At 40.6% G+C, this 24,603-nt stretch overlaps 1 protein-coding gene and 1 non-coding gene across 5 annotated transcripts in view; both read right to left on the bottom strand.

Moving 5' to 3' along the window:
* Nucleotides 1-23,181, bottom strand: part of slc39a14 (solute carrier family 39 member 14) — a 39,639-nt gene extending 16,458 nt beyond the window's left edge. Inside the window, exons 1-4 of one of the 4 annotated variants that reach the window (XM_034230123.1) lie at nt 22,913-23,180; nt 9,099-9,268; nt 7,462-7,814; nt 4,715-4,886 (exon numbers count right to left, since the gene is read on the bottom strand). In XM_034230123.1, the coding sequence (XP_034086014.1) occupies nt 4,715-4,886; nt 7,462-7,782 (493 nt within the window). In that variant the 5' untranslated portion in view covers nt 7,783-7,814; nt 9,099-9,268; nt 22,913-23,180. Of the gene's footprint in view, nt 1-4,714; nt 4,887-7,461; nt 7,815-9,098; nt 9,269-18,521; nt 18,590-22,912 lie in introns of those variants that run through there. The other 3 variants (XM_034230122.1, XM_034230124.1, XM_034230125.1) reach the window with 3 other exon arrangements.
* A 583-nt stretch (nt 23,182-23,764) lies between these two features.
* trnap-ugg lies at nt 23,765-23,836 on the bottom strand. Its single transcript has one exon. It is a non-coding gene; the product is annotated as a tRNA-Pro (tRNA).
* Between the last annotated feature and the right edge of the window lie 767 nt (nt 23,837-24,603).

Genomic DNA, 24,603 nt, shown 5'->3' with positions numbered 1-24,603 from the left:
TTTCATAAAACGACCTGAAGTTATTCATGTTACAAGAAACTAGAGAACTCTTCTTCAAAAGAGATAACACCAAAGTAGTTTTGCGGGTCATTTGAAAACTGCTGGCCTGTAGGTAGCAGTTGATAATGAACATCTTAAAGCTCCCATCATATGCTTTTCCGGTTATTACCCGTCCCCTTGTGTGTTATGTAGCTTTTTCTGCATGTAAACGGTCTGCAGAGTCACAAACCCTCAAAGTACACCCTGTAGGTAGTAAAACTCTAACACAGAAAAGACCTGTCTATGCTGCCCCAGAACGCCTCGTTGGAGATTTCTCTTTTTCATTTGTTTTCTTCCGGGAACGAAAATGGACCAATCCGCGGAGCTCCTCACACACCAGGACCTTTAGCGTACATTTTCAACTAACAGGGAGTCCCATTGACTTGCATAGAGCTCCCTGGTTGGTAATAGACGAGTTGGGACCGCGGAGAAATGCTCTCAGCAGACCCATTCTCACAGCGTTTATAAACCTTTTTCTTACTCAATATCAAGCCACACTTATTGTTTTTACTTCGGCTGTGACCGTTTGTGTGTGCTCAGGATGAGTAGCGCGCTATCTCGCTGTATCGCCGACCCGGAAACCACACCAGTAAGCCAGCTCACTGAGCAGCGAGCCTCGCAACGTCCCGACCAATCAGAGCACACTGGGCTCACAGGGAGGGGGGGGGGGCAGGAGCTCCAACAAGCCGTTTAGGACAGAGAGTGAATACCTGGTGAATACACATACTTTACAGAGATGCTGTATGAGAAACCAATGTGAGTTTGGAAAATTGCACAATATAAATCTATTCTAGTAGACCTCAACAATGGAATTATGATCAGTAGAAATGGCCATGACATGGGACCTTTAAGATAGTTGCTAGGCATGGTGTCAAAAGGGATACAAAGTAGACAAAAGCAAAGATAATACTAAATCAGCATCAACACCCTAAAACAAGTAAAATCGTGCCGTTTGTGCTTTGACTTTACCATGACCAGTGATGTGTTTCGATAGTAAATCTGATCTGATTTTATACCAACAAAAAATAATGGTTGCAAAAACATCACATTTAGGTAATGAGAAAGGATCAAGATATACGAGAGAGAGTTGAATTTCCATGGCTTCCGCCTCCCTGCTGCTGGCAGACCAAACAAAACAGATCTCAGGCCAAAATAAGCGGTCTACAAGGGCGAGTGTGAGGCCAGCTGAGGGAATGAGAGGGTGATAAGAAAAATAAACATGTATCAGTGGAAGGGGAGAGATAGCTAACATATTTCTCCTCTACCCGATGAAGAATGAGATGAGTGCGGTTCAACTAACTGACATCTGAGAGTTGGTTTACCAAGGCTATGATGGCTTCATATATTTGAAGTTTATCAACTGTGTTACATAGTGATGTCACTATGTTGTGGAAGTAAACAAAGGAGTCCGTTTGAGGCAGGAGGGGAGTGTGTGGGAAAGAAACTCTCTCTGGAGGAACTTTGGGATTTTAGCTCTTGCAGACCATTCACAAAAACCTATATAAAGAACTACAGTAAAGGGAAAAACCCAAAATAGCTGAATAAGGCAATTTTAAGCACTGCTGCTTTTTGACAATCGACGGCAGGACAGAGCACAAGATGGCCACGTTCTCAAAGTCTGTCATCAGCTAGCTTCTTATGAGAGCCACATACTGCAATTCACTCAACTATAGCTCTTGTTAAATTGGATGGAGACCAAAATGACTTCCAGGGCTCGCAAGGACGTCCTAATGGTTGTGTAAAGTGAGCAGTCTGTGTGGAGTTACAATGAGTCAGCAGCCAAGGAAAGAGGAGCAGTTTGTGGCAGGGATGGTTTCCTGTCCCACTGTCTTTACCTGGAGGACATCTCTGCTTTCTATCTGATGTGCTGACTGAGGCACGATTTCAGGATGTGTTGCTTTTGTAGCCAAACTGAGAAATCCAATCTGAGCCTTGGCTATCTGTGCGTGATTGTTATGGCTTTCATCTCGTTTGGGGACATCATGATAGCACTGTCTCCAGGCAACAATACACACACTTTGGAGCTCAGATTTGATGGAGAAATGTGTTTTTAAAGCCTCCATGTATTAGCTGAAAATACAGTTGTAAAGAAAAGAGAAATGAGGACAAACTTTCAAAAGTTAGTGATTGAAAGAAATGATGATGAAGTCTCTCTAGAATAGGCAGAATGTAGTTAGTTACACAATGAACAGATACAAAAGCTGTAAAAAGAAATATCACCAACTGCAAAGTTGTTTACCAACAGACAACACAAATGCAATTAAGTACATTTAGAGTACAGTACAGTTAAAGAATACATTCAAAGGATAAGGCTGCTGATACTTTTTTCTTCAGTCAACAAATTCATTGGAAAGACCAAAACAAATATGATTAAAGGGGCTCTAATATGCACATTTTAAGGTTCATACGTTGTATTTAGTGTCTCTACTGTGACACGTCGACATGCTTTAATGTTCAAAAAGACGTGCGTACTGCCTGTGCTGCAGCACCTCTTTTCACCCTCTGTCTGAAACCAGAGCCCAGTCTGCTCTGATTGCTCAGCTGGCCGTCTCTGTTAGGATTGGTCATGCTTGGAGATGTGTCGAAAATGTCCCGACCCTTGGCCTACAATGTGTTGGAGCCCTAAAAAGCCCCAAAGCTCAAGTGTTGCATTGTGACGCACTATGTTACAGAAGTAAACAAAGTATTCCAATGGAGATGCAGGGGGGGGGGGGGGTGTGTGGGAGAGAAACTCCCTCTGGAGGGAACGCTGGGATTTTAGCCATTGCAGACCATCAACATGCACAAAAACCTATATAACACACTACAGGAAAGGGAAAACCCCAAAAGTCATAATAGGGCCTCTTTAGTTATTAAAATGATCATTGAAATATGCTCCGTTAGTACAATTAATGAATTGTTAGTTTTGGTCTTTTCATTGGATTTGTTGTTATCCTCTAGATCAGGGGTTTTCAAAGTGTGGGAAGGTGAGCCTCCCCTCAGAGAACATAAGAACAGCCGCGCCCCCCCCCTCCCAATTATTATTATTATTATTGTTGTTGGTGCTATAATGCAGGGGCATTCAATTGCATTTCAAAGAGGTCCAGTAAGAGGGGGCGCTAGTGGACTGTCAACGGGGGGAGCCTCGCTGCGGGGAAACGGTGGACCTCTGTCGCCTGTCAGCGCAATTTGTAGTGTAATATTTGTATATATTCATGTTAGCAAACTATGGATAAGCTTAAAATGGGAATAATTTGGGTAAAACTGTGAGCTGGATTTGGGGCCTGTTGACATGTGTTTTTGAGGACAAAGGAAGATGGGGGAAGGTGAGAGCATGTCTTGATTTGCAGTCAACTTAGATCTAGCTACAGTGTTTGTGATATTAAGAGAGGTCCCTTGGGTTTCTCTGGTGGTTATCAATAGTAGCAGTTAAGTGAATACTGTTCAAACAATACCTGTGTTTGTGTTTTATATTGATTTCTCTGTTTTATCCTTTCATAAATGTAAGGACTACAAATGGCTATAAACATTCTGGGCTGGTTGGAGTAAACAGGGTTTTATTGCTCTGTGGGGGAGGTGTAGGTATGCAGGCCTTGAGACCTTTTGTTGTAAAGTGAGCCTGTTTGGTTTCCTGCTGGCCAGCGTTGCGTCGCTCAATGAGATGACCTGAAAAGATGACCAGCTGACCTAACACCTAACCCCTCCTTCTTACTCTGGTATATCTCCGGTGGATCCCTGGTGTTCGGTCTCTCTTCACATGCTGCCCCGAGCGAAAGGATCTCCGCAGCACGGGAACCAGGGCAGGAGTGAGCCGGCATTACTCCTTAAGCATTACAATATAACTGTAATATATGATGTTGTATTGTAATGATTGTATTGCATTGTCATATTGCCATTAAAGTAGATTATTGTTAACGGTTACTTTGTAGATATGGATTCCTTCCTGTATTATAACCAGCTTGATAGGGACACGCGGAGATTTGAAAAGCGGGCCAGTTTGCCCTCCAAATCTCTAACAAACTTCAATGATGCCGTTTAAAAACATAAAAAATGAAGGGCGGTGCCGGCCGTGAGCGAACCGAGCCGGCCGCCAACGGCCCTTGACGACCGGCCGTTCTGCAATTCTACAGATTCTACAGAGGACCAGTCCGCCCCAAGTGACACACGCTTTGTGCCAGACGCTGTCTCCTCTCTCACTTTAGGTAACTTCACTAAAAATCGATCTATGTTGCCGCTCGCATAAACTTAGCTGAAGTTAACTAGCTAGATTTCACTGTTTCTCGTTAAAAAAATCTGACGCTGCGCCTCCCCTGAAGCTTTCTGGTATGAAGGTAGATATGGTGCAAAATGCGAGAGCTTGTAAAACCTGATGTGAGCAGAAAAAAAATCTGAGCTTGTGTGCATACATTTACACTTGTATAAAATATCCACATATCTGTGAACCAAATTTGAAGTCACAGAAGAAAAGAAAAAAGTGTTGTAGCTTGTAGACGCAGTCCCCCATTGTTGTTGTTGTATCATATCTGGCACCCCCCCGGGGAGACGCGCCTCACACTTTGAAAACCGCTGCTCTAAATCAAAAGAATGTAACCTAGTGTTCATTACAGGAATCTTAAAAGAAACATATGTTGATTGTTCTTAAGATCGATAAATAGCTAAATAGCGTGTTAAAGATAAGTATCGAATCCGTGCTCACCTTCGGCGTCCGTTGGCCTGGGGCCAATGCTTGACTCCTCCTCTTTTTGCGCCCTGCAGGTGCCAGCATCCAGCTGCTGCAGCATGGTGGGGCACAGCTCCTGGAGGCCCTGCCCATCCAGCCGGGACTGCTCACTGATGCTGTAAATGGCCAGTGTGTCTGCAGCTAAGCACTGGAAATTAAAGTCAGCCAGTTAGCCCAAAGAAGTTAGTTTTTATTTTAAACTATTGTTTTAGCCAAGCTTAGGCAGTAACAGATAACATGTTACATTTCGAAAAATGTGATTACTAGCAGGATTACAATGTTACAAAAAAACAGCTAATAGTGTTTGTTGTAGAAGGATCAGATGTTATTTCTTCTTTGTAAGCTGTATTGTTCTGTAGGCTAAGTGTGAATCTATACAACGTCTGGCTGAATTTGCTTTATGGTTTTCATTTTCTTTTATTCATTTGTTCTTTTTTTATTCAATAGCTGAACCTATATGTTCATAAAATAGTGTGTGTGAACTTAACTGTATGCTTTACACTAAAACAGATTGAGGTTGTACAAAATTAATCAGTATTCAGGCAACATTTTGATACTCAGATTAGGTTACTGAAACATGTTTTTTAAAGTAAGCCTTGTTTGGTTCCAGCTGGATTAGACAAAACAAACACATGTGAACACATCACATTAGGCTTTGGTGTATTTGAAGTGTCATTCATCACATAATAAAAAAAGAAAACCAGTAAGATGGGACAGTATTGAAACCAAGTGTTGATTATTTTCCTTAACCGACCCAAACCTAGTATGTTTTCTGCTTCTTTTCATCAATTCTATATAAGTTTAAATAAAGCTAGAAATGGGCATTCATCCTCATTTTACTTTCAAATCGTCTGTAATTCTAAGGTGTTAGCCAAAAGATAGCTTGCCATTTCTAAAATCTATTTAATGTATGTATCCAACCGTAAAGCTCACATTGAAAAGTCAATAGATGCTGTATCAGTGTAAATAATATTGAATTTCCTGAAGCTAAAACACAAGAGGTGCTTTTGACAACAGCAGTAAATGTATTCAATATGCTATTCAACGATTGTATGTTTTTGTTATAGTATTTGATGTGTATTTGGCGCTTGATTTAATATGTTAGTCCACTAACTTAGTGTTTGCCTTTGTATCTGCACTGTCCCTTTGCCCTAACACTGTACATCTACCTATACATAAACGAGTTCCAATACTGACTATAAACTGTTCTCAGAAAAACAAGATACATTTCACTGTGGCATCTGTGAATAATGGAATGCCGTGTGTACAGTGACGAGTAGCTGCCTCTGAAAGCTCATTACAGGCGACACGTGACTAAACGTGGCTGAAGCGAGTCTCACACCTTAACCACAACAGGAACTCCCTATGTTTGTTCTGTATGACAGCAGCACACAATGGTGTGAATCCCTTGCAAACGAGTGACCTTAACCTTTGTTCCCTTTCATTTCTCAGAAGTGTTCAGAACTTTTCCAACATTACTCAGATTAAATCTATTCAAAAGCAGATCAGCAAGTGAGTCAATCATCGTCGACAATAAGCATGGGAAATATGCTAAGTATTTCAGCTATTTGGTACCGGTGGCTCCTGCTTCCTCCAGGCAGGATTAAAGCTGGATTTACCATGCCTGCTTCAGTGTGGCAGGGACGCTGAGGCTCCCACCAAAAGAATTGAAACTGCTACAACTTTTAAAAAAAGAAGGTGAATACTCAAAAGGCTAAGGAGACACTCCATGGAGGATACAAGAACACCCTTACATCTCTTTAATGTTACAAATGTTTAGTGATTTAGAAACACCCAGAATTGAGATTAATTTAAATAGCCTTTAAAGAGCCACCTGCTTAATGGCTAGAGTTTGAATTTACCAGCCATTCAAAAGATTACCATGTTTTTTTTGTGTCTGGTGGTGAGTAATGCAAGCCTAGTGCCGTTTGTATATTTTTATTTTGCTAATTGAATGTTCCTCAATCAAAGACTTGAGCTGCTTTCACATGATACGCTGTAAAACACACGCACTATAATATCGCCAATTCCAGTTGTTGGGCTGCCTGTTGAAAATGTCAGCATATTGCCCAACACTATTTGATGCATCAAAATATATGTGCAGCTTTGTTAGAAAAGATTACTTTTACTCATGCAATTAACCCAAGATCAAAAGAGCATGAGCACAGATCTGATTTGACTGAATTTAGACCAGGTCCCACTCTTTCAGAAGATCTCTAACTCATAATGGGACCACCTTGGAGCAAGTCCATGTCAGGAGCCATCGTTAAAGAAGGCAATAAAAGGAACCTCATCACCTATAGGGTTAGGGAACTGCAGCTCTGATATGATGACTCTGAACCAAGCTTTGTATTCAGCAGCAAGTCCCACGAATTACATGATCATTCAATTGACAAGAAAAAACCACAATAACAAAACAAAAGAAGAAGATCAATAGTTATTATAATGTTGTAGTATATAAAATATCTTTGGGTTTTGACTGCTGGTCAGCAAACAAAGAAACGTGGGCTATTTACTGACATTTTTCAGTTTAAAAGATTGATTCACACTGAAGGGATAACAGGGAATAGTTGTGTGAGTAATGGTCAAAGATGGACTGTCGTCTCTACTCGTGTTTCCTAATGAACACTTATAGGGGAAACATCAAATCATATCAAGGTACAACAACATTTGACTGTTTCATATATTCATATTGCTAACACAAGATGTGCTTTTGTTCTCACCTTGGAGCTGTTGGTTTTGGGGGGCGTGGTTGTTTTAGGTATCTCGGGCACATTGCTGCTGATGTTGTCCTCTTCAACCTGGCCCTGGCTGAGCAGGGCCAGCAGGGAGCGCAGCTGGGGCACCGTGATGGTGCTGTTGTCCCCATAGCGGGACAGCAGGTCCTGCAGCACCTGGGCAGGGGACTGTGTCTGACCTTCCCCCTTACATGTCACCTGGTCAAAGGGGCAGAAAAGGACAGCGAGGGCCAGAACAAACACCAGCTTGGACTGGAGGGGGGTGATGGTCACTGCGGCACAGCCATGAGGTGAGCAGATAAGCATGGCTTCTTCACCGGCTGGGGGACGACGATGACCTGGGGGTGTCAAGGATAAGAACAATAGTTGAACCAAACCTTTGAAACGACAAATACAAAATGCTGATACTCTTTACTCTACACAAAAGGCAGCTAGAGCTCAGTCTGTAGGGACTTCAAAACAAATGGTCGCTAGCTCAAGTCCAGATTGGTGTCCAGGAGTGGGAGGGAACTTTGGGATTGTAGCCTTTGCCGATAATGAAGAAAAACCTATATATCAACTACAGGGAAAGGAAAACCCTAACAAGCTAAATAGGGCCCCTGTAATGAATGCATGTGTATAGGTCCTGTTTGTGCATGTGTATACTATGTGTGATTGAATCTAAATAACAGAGCTCAAATAAACGTTTCCTTGGGAATGATCTCTCCTTCTAAATACACTATATAGCACTGAATATAAACAACTTTGTTTTCAAGATAAATCCAAATACTTTTGTTGTAAAATGGTGGTTTTACTAATCTACACATACAGTCATAAATAACATTGCATAGATAAAAAAGTTGATTAAAGCCTGAATGATGCTGATCAACTAACAAGTCATGACAAGTTTAAAGAAACACTTGCTGCCCATTTTTGGTAGTCCCAGAAAACTGTGGGTCAGAACCATTGACTGCATAGTCAGAACTGAAAAAAAGGGAGCAGTGATAACTATGCTATGTATTGATATTTATTGCATCAATTGTTGAGTAGAAAAGGGGTGCCCCTATAGAAGATGAAACCCCCAAAGGGTTCAAAGACCCAGTGTTAGGCCGTTGCCTGAGGCTCAAAGCACACAGAGGGAGGAGGGAACTGGTGGGATAAATACAGCCGCCAATTACACACAATTACACACAATTACACACAATTACAGATTAGAGATTAGCACACATTCACCACACAATACACCAAGGTAATAACCCAGCAAAGGAATACAGTAACGCTCTATAAACACAAAATGTACTGATAATTCATACTATCTGAACAAATACTTTAAAGTGATATCAGCTTTTATTATAATGCGTTGTTAGGTGCCCGGTTTCAATTCACACACAGCAGGATTACAAACTATTTTTTTATAAATCAGCCAAAAAATGATGCAAGCATTTCAACTGCATAGTGCATGCACTTTAGCCATCTCCGACACACACTTCAAATGTACACAGCACACACACATATATATGGAAAACTGTTCCCGTGTGGTTCAACGCACAGAGCACTGATTCATTACAGTGCACCCGGCAGGTCCATATGCAAAAGTGGGCTGAATAATCACACCCATTCATTTGTGTGTGAAAAACGCTCACCTTTTCCTACAGAGCCTCTAATGATAGCTGGGTCTGTCTGCCTGGAGGCTCCGAGCGTGCCGAGTAATGCCCACAGGTTACCTGGGAGCAGCGAGGGGGTCTGGGGAAATAGCGAGCGGAGAGGAAGAAACGCCTGAAGAAAGCAGCAAGCTCCTCAGAAGTGCAGTGGACTGTAGAGGAGAGAGACAGACGGTAAAACAGAGGTTACGATTCACCGGTGGGGAAATCTAACATGGCAGCTGCCATCTTCAATGTTCTGTATTCACTCTACCGTGGACTTTTTCAGATTCCAAACACTCCAGCACTGAGCCAAACCCACACCATTCCTTTTCTAAATCTGCAATGAGCTTCCCTTGTTAATCCTAAATAAATAAATGGCAATTTAGTTAGGAATCTGACAGGGATATACTGCAGCTGTATATTGCAAGCCAATATAATAAAGTTTATGTCACTGAGGGCTTAGGAACTCCAGAGAAGTTGTTTATAAAGCCAGGAGAGTCCAAAGAAAATAAGACAGCCTCTCCTCTCTTTTTAAAAATACTGCTGAGATGCCCTTGAGCAAACAGAACTTGAAAATGGATAGTCTGTCTGCCTTCTCCTTCATGTCATACTCACCAACGGTTTCCCTCTCTGAGGAGGCAAAGAGAAGACTCTCCTAATATGTCAACTTCTACCAATGAACTGTCTCCTCCTCTACTTGCTTTATTTTGTGTTTTTTGGACGTATCTTCAGCTTCATTTGTTTCCCTTTCCCTGCACTTTGCTCTCATAAAATCATTGTAAAAGTAAGAGGAGCTCTGAACCTTAACCTCCTTACTGTATGGCTGCTATTGTAACATAGGTCAAAGCCAGGTGTAAAAATAAACTAGCAATCATATCAAAATATGGAAAATATGATGGACATATTTTGGACTTTTTGTAGAATAGATTTACATTTTTCGAGTATAACAGATAACAATAATAGATACAAGTATTCCATTACAGTACGTCATTCTAAAGTAAAATACGTTTCATTCATCATAGTATTTTATGCCTCTACTGTGACATGTCTCCATGCTTTTAATGTTCAAAAATCACTTTTCACCCTCTGTCTGAAACCAGAGCCCAGTCTGCTCCGATTGGTTAGCTGGCTAGCTCGGTTGTGATTGGTAAACTGCTTAGAGATGTCCCGCCTCTAAGCATATCATGTACAATATGTTGGAGCGCTAGCCAATAGAAGTGAGAGTGTTACATAGTGTCACTATGGAGTCCAGTGGAGACGTTTCAGGCAGGGGAGTGTGCGGGAGAGAAACTCCATCTAGATGGAACTTTTAGCCTTTGCAGACAGTGGCGGAGCCAGGACATTTTCAGTGGGGTGGCCAGGATGGAACCAGTGATCATTTTGGGGTGGCATTGACATCACTATTATATGAACATAAAAATACATCTCACTATAAAATAAGGGGTTATTTAAGGCACCTACAACACACCTCTACATTATTTGGGATTAAGTGGTGGAATAGATCAAATAATATCCAGTATATCTAACTATTTGTTTCTTATTCCCGCAGGCAAAATAACAACGAAGCTTACATTATACAAATGTAGTGCAATATACTGTACAGACTATTTAGGTTATGGTGATCAGCAGCCCTATGAGCTCATTCTCTCAGTGTATCATCAGGAATACAGAGACACACACACATCCTTTAAATAAGAGTTTTTAAATTAAATGATAGGTTAAGAATAAACATCTTAAAGTAAATAACAATAAACAATAGCCCTTAACCCTGTAAGGCCCCCGGTTGTAATTTTACAACATTACTTTAAGCTATCCTAAAAAAGTCAGTAAATGTTTTGTTTTCTTAAAAGACTACATTTACATAGTCAAAAGGTCCTTTTGTTCAGCCTCACAATGCTATTGGGTAGTACATGTGTTATAGGTCCTGCCCTCTGGCCATACACGCCAGGGATTCTGGGCCCCATGGAAATATATCACATTGGGCCCCACCTCCAGGCCCAGGCCACGCCAACCAAGCACAATTGCTGTACCCACACCTCTAGAACCCAACCCACTCATTTATGCTTTCATTAACTCTACCTGTACAGGCTTGCATCTATCTTGTAGTCCAATACTAACTGCACAATATTTACTGACAGTGAGCTGTGAAAATATAACACTTATGGGGGGACAGGGCTGCTGAGTCTAGAGATGGATCTGTTGGTCCTGGCACCAGGGGGAGGGACAACTGATTTAGTATGAATAGCTGCTAAAAATGTACCTGCATTTACTAAATGTCAGCTAAAAGAGGAGTGAAATTAAAAACCTGTATAGATATTAACAGTACTTAATGTCAGCTCAGTAAAAACAAAACATAACCATTATTATTTACAATGGACTACGCTTAGCTAACAGACACATTTCCACCACTCATAGACCACACCCACCTTTTCTTTGAGAAACTGGGTGACATACTGTCGCCCTTTAGCCCCTCTCTCTTGTCTTTCTCTCCTTTCTTTTCTCTTTTGAAAGCCTGACTTTGTGAGTCGTAGAGACATGGCACACAGGTAAGTCCTAACATGCTCTCACTCTCTGCTAGAAAGTGCCGGCGGTGCTGCACCGCGTTTGGAGGCAGGACCAAACCATTACATGTAAATAGAAGGGGGTGTACAGAGGCTTTGGATAATTAACTTTTGGAAGTAAATAAGTTAAATGAATTGTAAGTTTAGTGAGTACATTATCAATATAATGTCCTATTAATGTTAATTCTTGATGAATGATGAAAGGTTACTTAAACAATTTTTTCTTAATGTTCTAAAATTGTTTGGGCCCCCGTGGTGAGGGTGTTTGGGGTGGCCAGGATTGCACCCCCCAGCTCCGCCACTGTTTGCAGACCATTGACATGCACCCACACTACAGGAAACACCAACATGCATAATGGAGCCTCTTTAATGAAATAAGAGATGGGAATTAGTGGGTTAGGGTTAGTTAGTTAATATTTCCAAAGTATTGGATTTGAGTTGATATACGTAAATGTATCAAACCTTTTTAACTTTATTTCCATTTATTTTGCATAATATGGCATCAGTTTCTCCGTGACGCGAAGCTATGCTAAAATGAACCCTGGCAGGTGAAGATGAACGTGGGCTTTCTGTTTGTTTGTCCAAGTTAAAGTCGAGGATCATAACCACGCAGACGTTCGACATGCTAAGCCGTTACTTCATGAAAAGATGTGTTTAAAATTATTTGTTATTTTGTTTCTGTACATCACTAATGGGTCTACCGTTTCCACCAAATCCAAACTCCTTACAAATCATGACAACTACATAACTTTAATGTCACTTAGTTATTCCCCCCGACTCGCAGAATTGTTAGAAATATGTGAACACAACCAGAGCAATGGGACAGCTCAAATCAATCTGAAAACCCTGGTCCTTTGGTGGTTTCCAGCACATTTTTTATTTTAAGTCTTTATATCAATAGGACTTGAACAAAAAAAACCTGTATTATCGACAGGAGTTGTGGCTTTACTTCCAACTATGAGCCCTGCTGGTCTGCCTCCAGCCCGCCTCTGGTTGCAGGAAATCAGCCAGAGGTAAAGTGATATGGCTCTCCTTCTCCACATTTATTTTTTATTAAGAGAGATAGGAGAGGCAAGGTGTTGGAGAACATTTTTAAGAGAGGCAGCAGCAAAACAAAAAGACAGCCATGCCCTGGATAAACATGGACCTTTTGATTGTTAACATGTGTGAACTACTGCAATCTCATATATGATGTATTCTACAAACACAGGTCAAAAAGCAGAGTTCATTAGCATACATATTACATATATTAGACATGTAACAGTTATTACTGTGGACAATACCCACAGGAGCGATTTAAGCTTACTTCCTGCTTGTCCCGTTCTTGATAAGATTTCATTGGCCATTAGATGGTGATCATGGCAAAAATCATATTATAAGGCTAATGGTTCTTTTTAAATGCATGTTTTCTTTTTGTAGGTAGTAAAACTCATCATGGGTCAATGTTGGCCTATCAGTATTTAAGGTTTATTAAAATGATTCTGAGTCTGATTTCAAATATAGAATCTGCTCTATTCACCAAAGAGCAAGATAACTAGATAACCAGTAGTGTGTTATGTTGTTGTTTGTTTGTGCATGTAAAAGGCTTACATCCCAAAGTGCCATCCAGAGAAAGTTTCTCTGGAGTCCTTATTTTGCCGAGGAGAGATACAGGTCCAAACAGCAAAGCTAAAAGTAAACACGAAAGGAGCAGAATCCTTCTTCACTGGCAGACCTTTGCCTTGGTTTCAGTGTGGCTACGGTCCAATTCAAACAATACAAACTGCTTTTAAATGTCAGCATGTCAGGTCAGACTGATGTCACCGCAATCTCAGACGCACGTGCATTTAGAGTCCAAGACCTATTTGTAGCAGTGGAGATAAAAGGGTGGCGAGGAAAGACGTCAGGCAGTCTGCAGAAGGGAAGTCCTTCACCACGACAATGAAGGTCGCTGCCATGGAGTTACATATTTACAAGAGAGCCAGCAGCAGAGGAGAATGAGAATAGAGTGATGTAATGAGGTATTTGTGTAGATGGACCCAGAAGGCTCCCTCTAAGAAAAGCAATGGGATTGATCCAGGGTTTCCCCAGTGGCGAACCGTCAGGGCCTTCAAGGTATTCAGAGAATACCCTGGAACACTCAGATAAAACAAACAAAAAATCGATTTAATTATATAAATAAGATGTAATAAAATGTATATAAAATGAATAAATGAGAATCGTATCTGTGTTGTTGATCTGTAATATTACAGTGTTACGTTGCTTTGTTTGTCCTTCTCGGACCATGCACTACGCATTTCAGTGGTTTTGTGTTAGAAAAGAAAGCAACCAATCAGATCTTGTTCTGGGTCTCTGGGTAGAATATCCTTCACCAAGGTATTCTACATCCTGATAGAATGCCCTGGCCGTTGCACTGAATGAGAGCGTACGTTTGGACTGACAGTTTGATCAACCAATCATATATTGATTTGAAGCCAATGGGGGTGTTCTTTCAGAGTTTCCCTTGGCTCCAGGGTATTCTAGAAGGCCCGCTAGTTAACTGGCTCGAGACAAAGGATCTAGAACGAATGCAACGAAGCAATTCATGCCGTTTTATTATATATATATATGAAGATGAAGTTGTTGCGGAATTGTTGTGAGTACCCTTTTCAAGACGACAATTCAGTGAAAAGACGGATATTATAATGCCGCGGAGGGGGAGGGGGTGGCGGCGGCGGCGGCGGCTGGGGGTGGGTGTGTCTACAGAAGGTCCAGTTGTGATAGACACGGTTCACCACTGGGTTTCCCACACATAGACTTTACTTGGGCGGGCCGCCCAGGTAAATTAACGGCCACCCAAGTATATTTCGCGACCCATTTAGTTTGTTTTTTTAATAACTCTTTTTTTTTTTCGTCCGTGACCACGACGCCATCTGCGATCGATTAACTTGTGGACAATGATCCCTCGCTCTATGCCTCCTGTACCCAGTCCCGGTCTGGCCATCGGGAGGACCGGGGGGTTTCCCGATGGCCTTGCCTGTTAAGTGGCCTGCCTCACACAGGGTGACTGGCTGTCCACATGATGTGGCCTGCCGACATGGCCACTGTCATACAGATCATAAATCAAAGCCCTTGATTGGTCTCTGTGTGTCATTCAAGCTCGGGATAACCTCAACTCAGGTGAGGTGAAGGACTCTCTGAGTGTTTAGATAGTTAACTTAGTCTAAGTTCTCAGTGGGTCTCAAATGGTTTGGTCACCATTTATGTAAACACATATTTCCATTTGATGGGGTAGTGATTAGTAAAATATGCATGAATTTTAAAAAAAATTAACTAGGGGAAAAAAGGTAAGATAGACTTTAAAAACGTGTTGAGAGCTAAAACTAGTCTTTGCTTCTGCCTCAAAGAGGAGCAGGGGGAAAGGAGCAGGGAGGAGAGGAGGGAGACAGGAGAGGCTGATTCAAGAGCCCAGACACACTCACAACTATAAACAAGTTTCAGTGTTTTTTCATATTGGATATGGGATGTCATGTTATGGTTATGGCCATGATTTTATGATTATTGAAATGTATACAGTTCTGTTTCATATAGGTGTTCCCATAGATCTAGTCTCTTTAATTTTCCCTCAAAGTGCACCAGATTGATGCATTTAACTCTAAAATAAAATAAAAGATCTCCCCAGGGGAGCAAGTTAAATAGTAACCCATGTCCATGTTTATTTGTGGGTAGTATATTTAAACTATAGGGCTATCACTATGGGCCCTGCCTGTACCTGTACGCTCTGCCATCGCGTGAAGGGTCTGCTAACAAGCGACCAACAGAAAGGTTAATGTTGTTGCACGTCACAAAGGCACATCACCTCAACCCCCCCCCCAATTATATTTCAGATCTGTGGGAAACACTGTGATCCATTGGATTTTGGAATATTTCAGAAGATAAGATATTTGGCACACCTTTATGATGCTTACGTATTGTGCAGCAGGATTCTTCCACATATTAGCATCCCTTTTATTATATTTGAAGCGTAAATCGCCAAGAGTAAATAGCTAACATTATGTTATAAACAACCTCACGGCCGCATGACTTCAAATCAACACCGCTAAGCTAAAGGCGGACTTGTGTTCTGCGTGATGACGTTGAGTAGTATAGTGTCAATTAGCCACTTGTTAGCTATCCCTGTTTTTTACAACACAGAAAATCTTCAGACATTCCCCAGTGGGTATTTTTTGTCGTAGGGCAAAACTTGAACATGTCATAAGCTTGTGTTAACCACAGCCCTTCTTTCAGGCTTCTAACCAAAAACACGTTCAAGAAAAGTTGACTTCTACACAAGGGAGCCCTAAATTGAAAAAATCCAGACTCGTTTCCGGGTTTTAAGACTCATTCCTGCACTATTCTAAAGAGGGTAGAGAAGGACAGGAAAATGCTTGGTCACAGTCTGCTGGATTCAATTCCCAGAGGCAGGCAGATAGTTTTACTCTGCTCAGCCTTTAAAATATGTTACTATTCTTATAAAGTCACCATGACGTTGCTGTCAGATAAGAAACCACAAACAAAACAGGCGACTGCTAGACAAGCCACGAGCTAGGATGTAATAAAGAAAGAAACGGTGGTAAACAAACACATTTGACTTTCATCACCATTGTCCCCAGGAAGTCTGAGCACCGAATTTGAGTGAATTAGCACGTGTGGTGATTAGGCTTCATCAGGCAAACAACAGTGTTATCAGAATTAGCGTCACATCGTCGTCACACAAGAGAATGTTCCCTTGCCATCATCACCGCCTGCCTGAGAAAGCTCTTGATTGGTCACAAGTCTATCAGGAGCTGAGGCAGGAGACGCAGCCAATTCAAACACTTATCCACCAGCCTGTGAACGCCACATGGAAAAAAGAGATTAGAACAAAATTAGGTGCACGAGGGACCACTTTCTGCACTTGCCAGGATTTAAAAGCAAACAAATCGCCACCACTCAAGACAAACACCTTTCAACAAATGAGAATAATTTAGCTTCTATATGTATCTTGGAAAAGTGTCGTTTTATTTAGAGCTGCTTATCAGTTCACCATTATGCCTAAAGAAAAGGAGTTTCCCTCAAGGCGAAGCAATCTATGACTGATAAAAAGGCTGATATAAACTTGGCACATTTCTCCGTACTAAAAATGTGTCAACCTGCTGTGTACTACTTTGGTAGCAGATGAAGGGTGTACAGTGTTTTTGCGTACATGTCTACAGCAAAACTAAACTCAACTTGCCTTTGGTCAGAATCTTGATTGAATTCCCCTGCAATGAAATGAATTGTCTTTAAAACAATTCAGTGGCGTATACAAGTGGATGAATAAAGCAAAAAATGCAAAACTTTGAACCTAACACCTTTAGTACAGTCATCGCCACATAAAGTCAAGCTAAAAGTGGACTGTGAGTACACCTCAAATGCATTTAAATTAATGTAGCCCAAAGATTTTTGACATTGCTTTGTTTTCTGGGCCCAGGAGTTCAAAACTTTTAATCTCAATCAGATCCGATCAGATTTTGAAATCCCATTTTTTGTGATCCAGGATCAGACAAGTCGGCCAGATTTTGTCCCTGGAGTTCAAAGCAATTCAGGATAGGCCTTGTTAGGACTGGCTCACTTTATGCTGCGTTTCCATCACAGTTTAGTAGCTGGGGCAGTAACTATAGTAACGCAGTGTAGGCGGAGCCGTGACGTCATCTTCAATGAGAACCATAGAAAAACAACATCAGCCGTTAGCTGTTAGCACTCAAGCTCACAGCTCCTCATATCTGTTACTGGACAAAAGTTTAAACAAGTACAAACCACAGACTGCCTGTGTCATGGCGAATACAGTCGCTGGTTTATTTATGTCTGTATAGGCCGTTGTTGTGAGTGTGGACGGTCGGAGCATATACTGCGTTAGCTTAGCCGATCTCCATTCAGAAAACACGCATTTTAAAAAGGTTTTTCGCCTGCCCCTGTCAAAGCAATAATTAATGGTTTTTACTAACCGGCATCAGTATGTTGTTACTTCGGCATCATTTTGAAACGTGTATTACAATACAATTAAATCAAGTCAAATATGTTCATCTTGTTGTAGTTGTAGCCCCCTTGCCAGCGATTCTCTCTCTAGTTTAGCATACTCAGCCTGGTTGTTGGTCCGCTAAGAACCTTGATTTTATGCGGCCAGAAAAACTGTGAAATAGTACCCGCTAGCCGGAACTACGCAAAGTGGAAATGCAACCAAAACGGGCCGTGCATGGCACGGCACGCTTAAACCGCGCTGTAGTGGAAATGCGCCATAAGTGGACACATTTGAGGTGGAAGAGGCTACCACATTACAACTTATTTCATCAAAAAAGTCAGCAACCACGAAAAGTATTTAAGCCTGCATTTTAAAATGAATTTCTTTATAGATTATTTAACTGGTAGCTTTCTTTCTATATTCATTGTTTGTTCTCCGACATTTCTGAAAAATGTGTCGGGTCAATGTTTTGCCAAAAACACAAAGATATTCAGCTAACTGACAAGACACAGAGCATCTTTTGAAATGGATATCATGATTATTTATTCGATAGATGTGGTGATCCCACCCTTAAATTCAACAGAATGTGTTTAACTATCTGCAGCACCTACATATCCCCTTAACAAATATGACAGTTATTACCTAGTTCTCAAAGTGCCACGTGTGTGGAAGTCGACTCAGAATCAGACCCCAGCTGTGGTTACTCTCCTTAGTGCTCCTCTCAGCTGTTCTGGTGTCAGTATCAGAAAAGAAACATGTCTGATCATTCTAAAGCATAAAGCAAGGTATGTTAAATAGCACACTGGGCTCGCGAATCTAGTAAATCTAGCAAGTTAAAATGTAGGAAAAAACAGCACTATTGAACTCGGATAAAGCATTGCCTACCTTTTATGATTAAGGACACAAACGGCAGCAGTCCCTCGCTTATTCCCTCACAATTTAGAGCAATATGTTCCTTAGAGAGAGTGTGGTTCGTCTCTCACATCTGTGCTCTCCACTGTTTCATCAGGGTTCACTTTATATACCGTTAGAGCAGGGGGATGTTCACCTGAGCATCGACACATCCACCTTCACCCAAGGCCCATAATTATTGCTAAGTCCTCAGGCTGATATCATAAACCAAGACTATCATTAGATGAGAGAAGGATGGCTACGGGCATGATGTCGGGGTTCACTTAACGAATTGTCTACTCATCCTGAGTGTACAACAAGGCACCATTCACCATCAATTAAAGGGTTCCAACATGACTTGGTTTGTCTCAACCCCTCACTTTTACCCAGAGGTCAGCTTAGAGGTCAGAGACCAGGAAGCAGAAAGCCACAGGGCACATGTAACCTACTTCCTGCACCTGAGAACAGTTATGAAGTGTCAGTTTTAATTTGTTTTACAATTGTACAGTTCTGAAATACATTTGAAGGATACTTTTGGTTATTTTGACTAGTTACATTCATCCAACAGGAGCAGTTTAAAAAAAAAAGAATACATAACTGATTACCAACACCCTAAATCTCAGCTCTTCTTGAAATGGCAAACATTTCAGTTTTGATTCCGATTACAGTATTGCTCAAGCTGCAAATGTATTTGTATGGCTTTTCTGTGGTTTGAAACCAATTCCATAAAGAAGGCTCTACAAATGATGTACAAGTAAATTGTTGCATTGTTGGAAGAGCCAAGGATTTAAGAGTTCCTTCTTAAAAAGGGCACTATTTTGCTTTGGGGGGGTTTCCCTTTTCCTCCCTTTCCACTAGGGGTGTAACGGTACACGTACCCGTACCGAAATTATTCGGTACGGGCCCTTCGGTTCAGTACACGTGTGAACGAATATAACGTTACTAGGGTTGCCAGAAACTGACAATGATCAAAATCGATTATTACTCTCTCTCTCTCTCTCCGTGTCAATTCTATATGCCAACTTTTCTTGTTTCTGCTGCTGCGTACCATGTTGTAACAACGTGGAATTAGCAGAATAGGCTATTGTATTGTTTAACTCACACTTGTTGCTCTCGATGTAATTTAGCTGATACAAGGAGACTAATAAAAGCTAAGCCTCACGCGTGCGTTTCACTGTCAAGGGGGGCGATATAGCGTGTATGTAATTATATTACAAATACTGACATGAGCCCCACCACTGTATGGGTTAGCCCTACCATAGATTACCCAACACAAATACTCTGGCGCCGCCACTGAATGCTGCCATTATTAAATACAGCCTACAGCTTGTATTAATAATAGCAGCATTGCAATAAATATTATTATAGCAATTTTATTTATTGCAATGCTATTATTAATACAGGCTGTAGCCTGTATTATTAATAATAGCAGCATTGCAATAAATAAATTGTGCGCGCATCGTGCATCTTCAAATGGATGCACTCAAAACGCATTGCTGAGGTTGAGCTGTGATAGACCAACGTCTTTTCGCAGAGCTTGCATTTAACTTCCTTTGGACTTATAAGTTCGAAGTAGTTCCACGAGGAGGAACTCTTTTTACCTGCCGCTTTGTTCATCTTTAGTCGCACGTGTGAGGGGGGGGTGGGGGGGGGGGGGGGGGGGTGTGTAGCGTGCTGCAGCAGCAGTCTGCTCTGCACGCAGGCTTCCTCCAAGTTTACAGTAAAACAAACTGGTGGTGTGACCAATGGCCATTTACAATTATTAATACTATTACTATTATTAGCATTAGTATATATTTTGGTTGAAACTAAGCCAGAAAAAAGAAAAAAACATAAATAATAATAAAAATATATATAAATAAAATCGATTTTTAAAAATAATATTCGATTATGGAGACTGTAACGAATATTCGAATAATCGAATAATCACTGGCATCCCTAAACGTTACACGTAAAAAATTGAGAACGTGAACAACTTTTTGGAAGTAATCTCAGGTGCTGCGTCGCAGCATTCAGAGTAATTTGCTCACAATTTGCTCAACGCGTCATAGAGCGACCAAGTCATTTCATTGGACGAGAGGCATACTATGAGAGCTGGTCACAGGGATGCGTTCCGTTATAGTCAGTAATTTGAGGAACTGTCGAAATGGCGAACGCAGATAAAGTTGAGCTTGAAAATCCTCCAGCATCATTGAAGTCTCCGGTTTGGGAACATTTTGGTTTCACAGTTACGTACAAGGATGACGGACAAAGACAGGTGGACTGAACCAAAGCGGTTTGTCGGCATTGTTAAACTAAAATGGGTTACGCGGCTGGCAATACATCAAACTTGCACACTCATTTGAAAAGGCATCACCCGAACGTGAATATCACCGGTACCAAAAGAAAAAAGACTGAAGTGCAAACCCAACTCCCACTAGCATTTAAGCCTCCACCACTCGCAGAGAGTTCAGACCGAGCCAAAGCTATTACAAACGCCAAATATCCTTATGTTGCTATGTTAGCAAAGCGGTACCTGGCTGTATCTGCTACCTCTGTCCTGAGCGAGAGGGTGTTCTCCACAGCAGGAGACATTGTTAGTGCCAGCAGATCTGCAAGTTCATTTTTCTTTAAAAAAACATGACAATACAATGACAAGCAAGTCATAATGTCAAGCTGGCTGCTTAGGTACTAGTACAGTTCAAATACAGATTATTTCAGTTCATCGAAATGCTGCACCTTAATGTTTATTTTATTATATTTTGTATTTGAGTGAATATTCACAGTTTAATAATAATTAAAACCCCCCCCAAAAAAATCATGTTTTGTGATCATTTGTTCTGCTGTACCGAAAACGTACCGAACCGAAATGTTTGTGAACCGTTACACCCCTAGTCAGAGTATAGACACTACATACAAACATGAACCTGAAAACGGGCAAAATAGAGCACCTTTGTATCTTAAATCTTCCATTGCATAGACCTGGAAGAAACAAATGACTGTTCTAGGTTTATCATGGTCACCTGAACCATGATTGCTAGTTCTCCTCAGGGATTTGAGCCCTTTTCTCACCACGACAGAGACCACAGGAAGGCTGTCAGATGACTGAGATTTCTTTATAATTATGCTGACTGTTTCAAAATCAGAAAGTGTTGGAATGTAACTAAGCATGTGTAAAGTATTCCCTTATGTGCTTAAACAATACTTAATTTCTTAGGCTAAACAATACATAGATTATGATACATTGCTGTATATTAAACTACACAATAATATATAAAAAATAAAAAAACACAACCTTTAACATTTGTAGCAGTAAAATACAACATATACATTAATGCAGCATTTATAATAATAACCAGTGATGTTAAGTAAACTTTACTCAAGCACTGTGCTTAAGTACAATTATAAGGGATTTGTATTTTCCTTAAGTATTTCGATATTATGCAACTTAGTACTTCTAACCCACTACAATTTAGAGGTAAATCGTGTACTTTTACTCCACTACATTTATTGAATACTTTTAGTTAATTTGCAGATGTGGATGAATGATGTGAAATATAATAAACACTTAAATCAGACTTTAGTTCCACCTGAGTAGAACTCACCAGCTACCCTGCAGTATACAAAGTCATTCAAACTAACTGCACCTTTACCAGCTTTGAGAACACTTTCATGATCAATCATTAAAATCAAAATATATATTATTATGAAATGGGACGATCTGCATATTGAGTACTTCTACTTTGTGTACTTTAAGTATATTTTGATTGCAGGACAATTTACTCAAATACAAGATCTGAGTACTTCTTCCACCTCTGATGATAACAAATAAACATATCGTAAAATACTGACAGGGACCACATACTGTACAATAAATAGCTTTGATCCTTTATGTAGGCTGCATTCTACTGATACATACTGACTTAAGTCATGTTTTGAATGCAGGGATTTTCCTCCTATTAGTATGTTGACAGAGTGGCATTATTGTAAAGTAAATGATCTGATTGCTCCTTCCCCATCAAAAACAGGAATAATTTTAAGGAGTGCATAAAACACTAACCTATCCTAAGTTATACTATGCTTTGAATAGAGGATTACCCATTGCAAGCTTTCCCTATACACCCACAAGTTTGCCTTCGCACTATTTTTTATTTGTATTTTCACAATAGTAAAACACCGAATGATGGATACAAGTAAATGAGCAAGATCATTTTAGTCTTTCTTTAGCTACCTTAGGTTAGCTTCTATAGCAAGTCTTGACTCAACCACGCTCGACTAAGCTAACCAAGTGCGAGAAACCTGATATTTGAATATACGTCTCACGGTGAGCCGGTTACAGTTAGCTAGCTAAGGAAGAGCCATAACACTAGCCGGCTTCTTCCTATTAGCCGTGACAATTAGCTTACCCGGTGATGCTGTTGAGGGCAGAAAACAGCTTGACGTCCACTCCTCTGAGCAGTTAGCGTCCTCTCTTTTTTTCTGACAAGACCGAAGTGTCACACAAACACACACGGGTAAATAAAATGTCTCTTGGTACGTTCACTCATTCACAGACGGACATATTTGTCCTCCCATTAAATCACATCTCAGCAGCAGCAGCAGCGTGGAGGATGTAGGGGTCATGCCGGCTGGTGACGTAGACACCTCCAGGTTTTGCAAACGGCTTTGTCTCCCTCTCCTGGCCGATAGCGAGTACTGCAAGACCACACGTTTTAAGGAAATTGCTTTCCATCGAGCATATTACAAATATAAAAAGTTAAAAACACATTAAATGTATTTATTTTAAATATAATGTATTATCATATTGAAAAACAGCACTTTAAACCATTGCATTTATACATGAAACAACCATAGACTTGTTCGACAATGAAAATTATCCTTAAAGATCACAACATAAAAAGGAAACATACACTGTATAGGCTAGACATAACCATGAACAAGGGAGATGTATGCTATAACAAATACTGTACACAGTACACATTTTTAAATGTTTCCGATTATTTCAGGAGTCTTAATACGTTTTGTTATTGTTTGCTAAACAGAGTAAGAGAAATGTTTTATTGAGAAATGTTCAAAGACTTGACCTACTTCTGGTTGGCTTGGATATACTCAGTGCCACGTATGCGGATACTTGTTACTGTATACAAGTCTAACCCATCATATCATATTAATCTTAGAAGTATTATATAAGTGGTGAGAAAGAACATCGTGTTCAGAAACCATGCGATGTATAAATGTAGTAACTTTTAACAAACGGTGGGCTCGTCCGGGATTTGAACCCGGGACCTCTCGCACCCAAAGCGAGAATCATACCCCTAGACCAACGAGCCATACTTCTACATGAAGATGTTTGCAACCAAAAAGTAAAACTGTTTACATTATTAAAGGTATTGAGGCTTTCTAGCAATTGAATGGCATTACACGTATTTCCAAGTACAGCCTTAGGAAGTGCAATTGTAGCTAGTTGCTAGTGCTACTGGGTCATTCCAGAATTGGAGGACATTTCATGTCCCCCATATAAAAAATCTAATAATCCATGCCCAAAAAGCGAAAATATGCACTTGTTGTGTTAAACATACTTGTCTTGAGACAAAATGTATATAAAGTTGTAGAAAAAGTGGTTTCAAAATATTATATAAATCAGGGGTTCCCAACCTTTATTGGTCCGTGTACTTTTTGTCAGTTTGATTTTTCGTTTAAACCAAAAGCCAAAAAACGAAAATACCAGCTTTTTTCCGTTTTTTCGTTTTTGATTTAAAACGAAAAAACGGGAAACCAAAGCCGTTTTTCCGTTGTTGTTGTCTGAATAAAAACACGGATAACGAGAAAACCTGACCAACCTGACCAACCTGACCTGGTCAGTGTACGTTTTTTTTTGTGTTATGTGTAACGTTGCTGCCTTCTTGGCCAGGTCAGCATTGCAAATGAGATTCTATCTCAATGCTACGGTGGCCCTGAAGTGCAAGACACCACAGCATTTCAGAAAACACTACAGCATTTCAGAAAACACCACAGCATTTAAGAAAACACCACAGCATTTCACAAAACACTACAGCATTTCAGAAAACGCCGCAGTATTTCAGAAAACGCCACAGCA

This window comes from Gymnodraco acuticeps, unplaced genomic scaffold (genome assembly GCF_902827175.1).
Source record: "Gymnodraco acuticeps unplaced genomic scaffold, fGymAcu1.1, whole genome shotgun sequence".
In the NCBI taxonomy this organism is placed as follows: domain Eukaryota; kingdom Metazoa; phylum Chordata; class Actinopteri; order Perciformes; family Bathydraconidae; genus Gymnodraco; species Gymnodraco acuticeps.
This window is presented reverse-complemented; position numbering and strand designations above follow the sequence as displayed.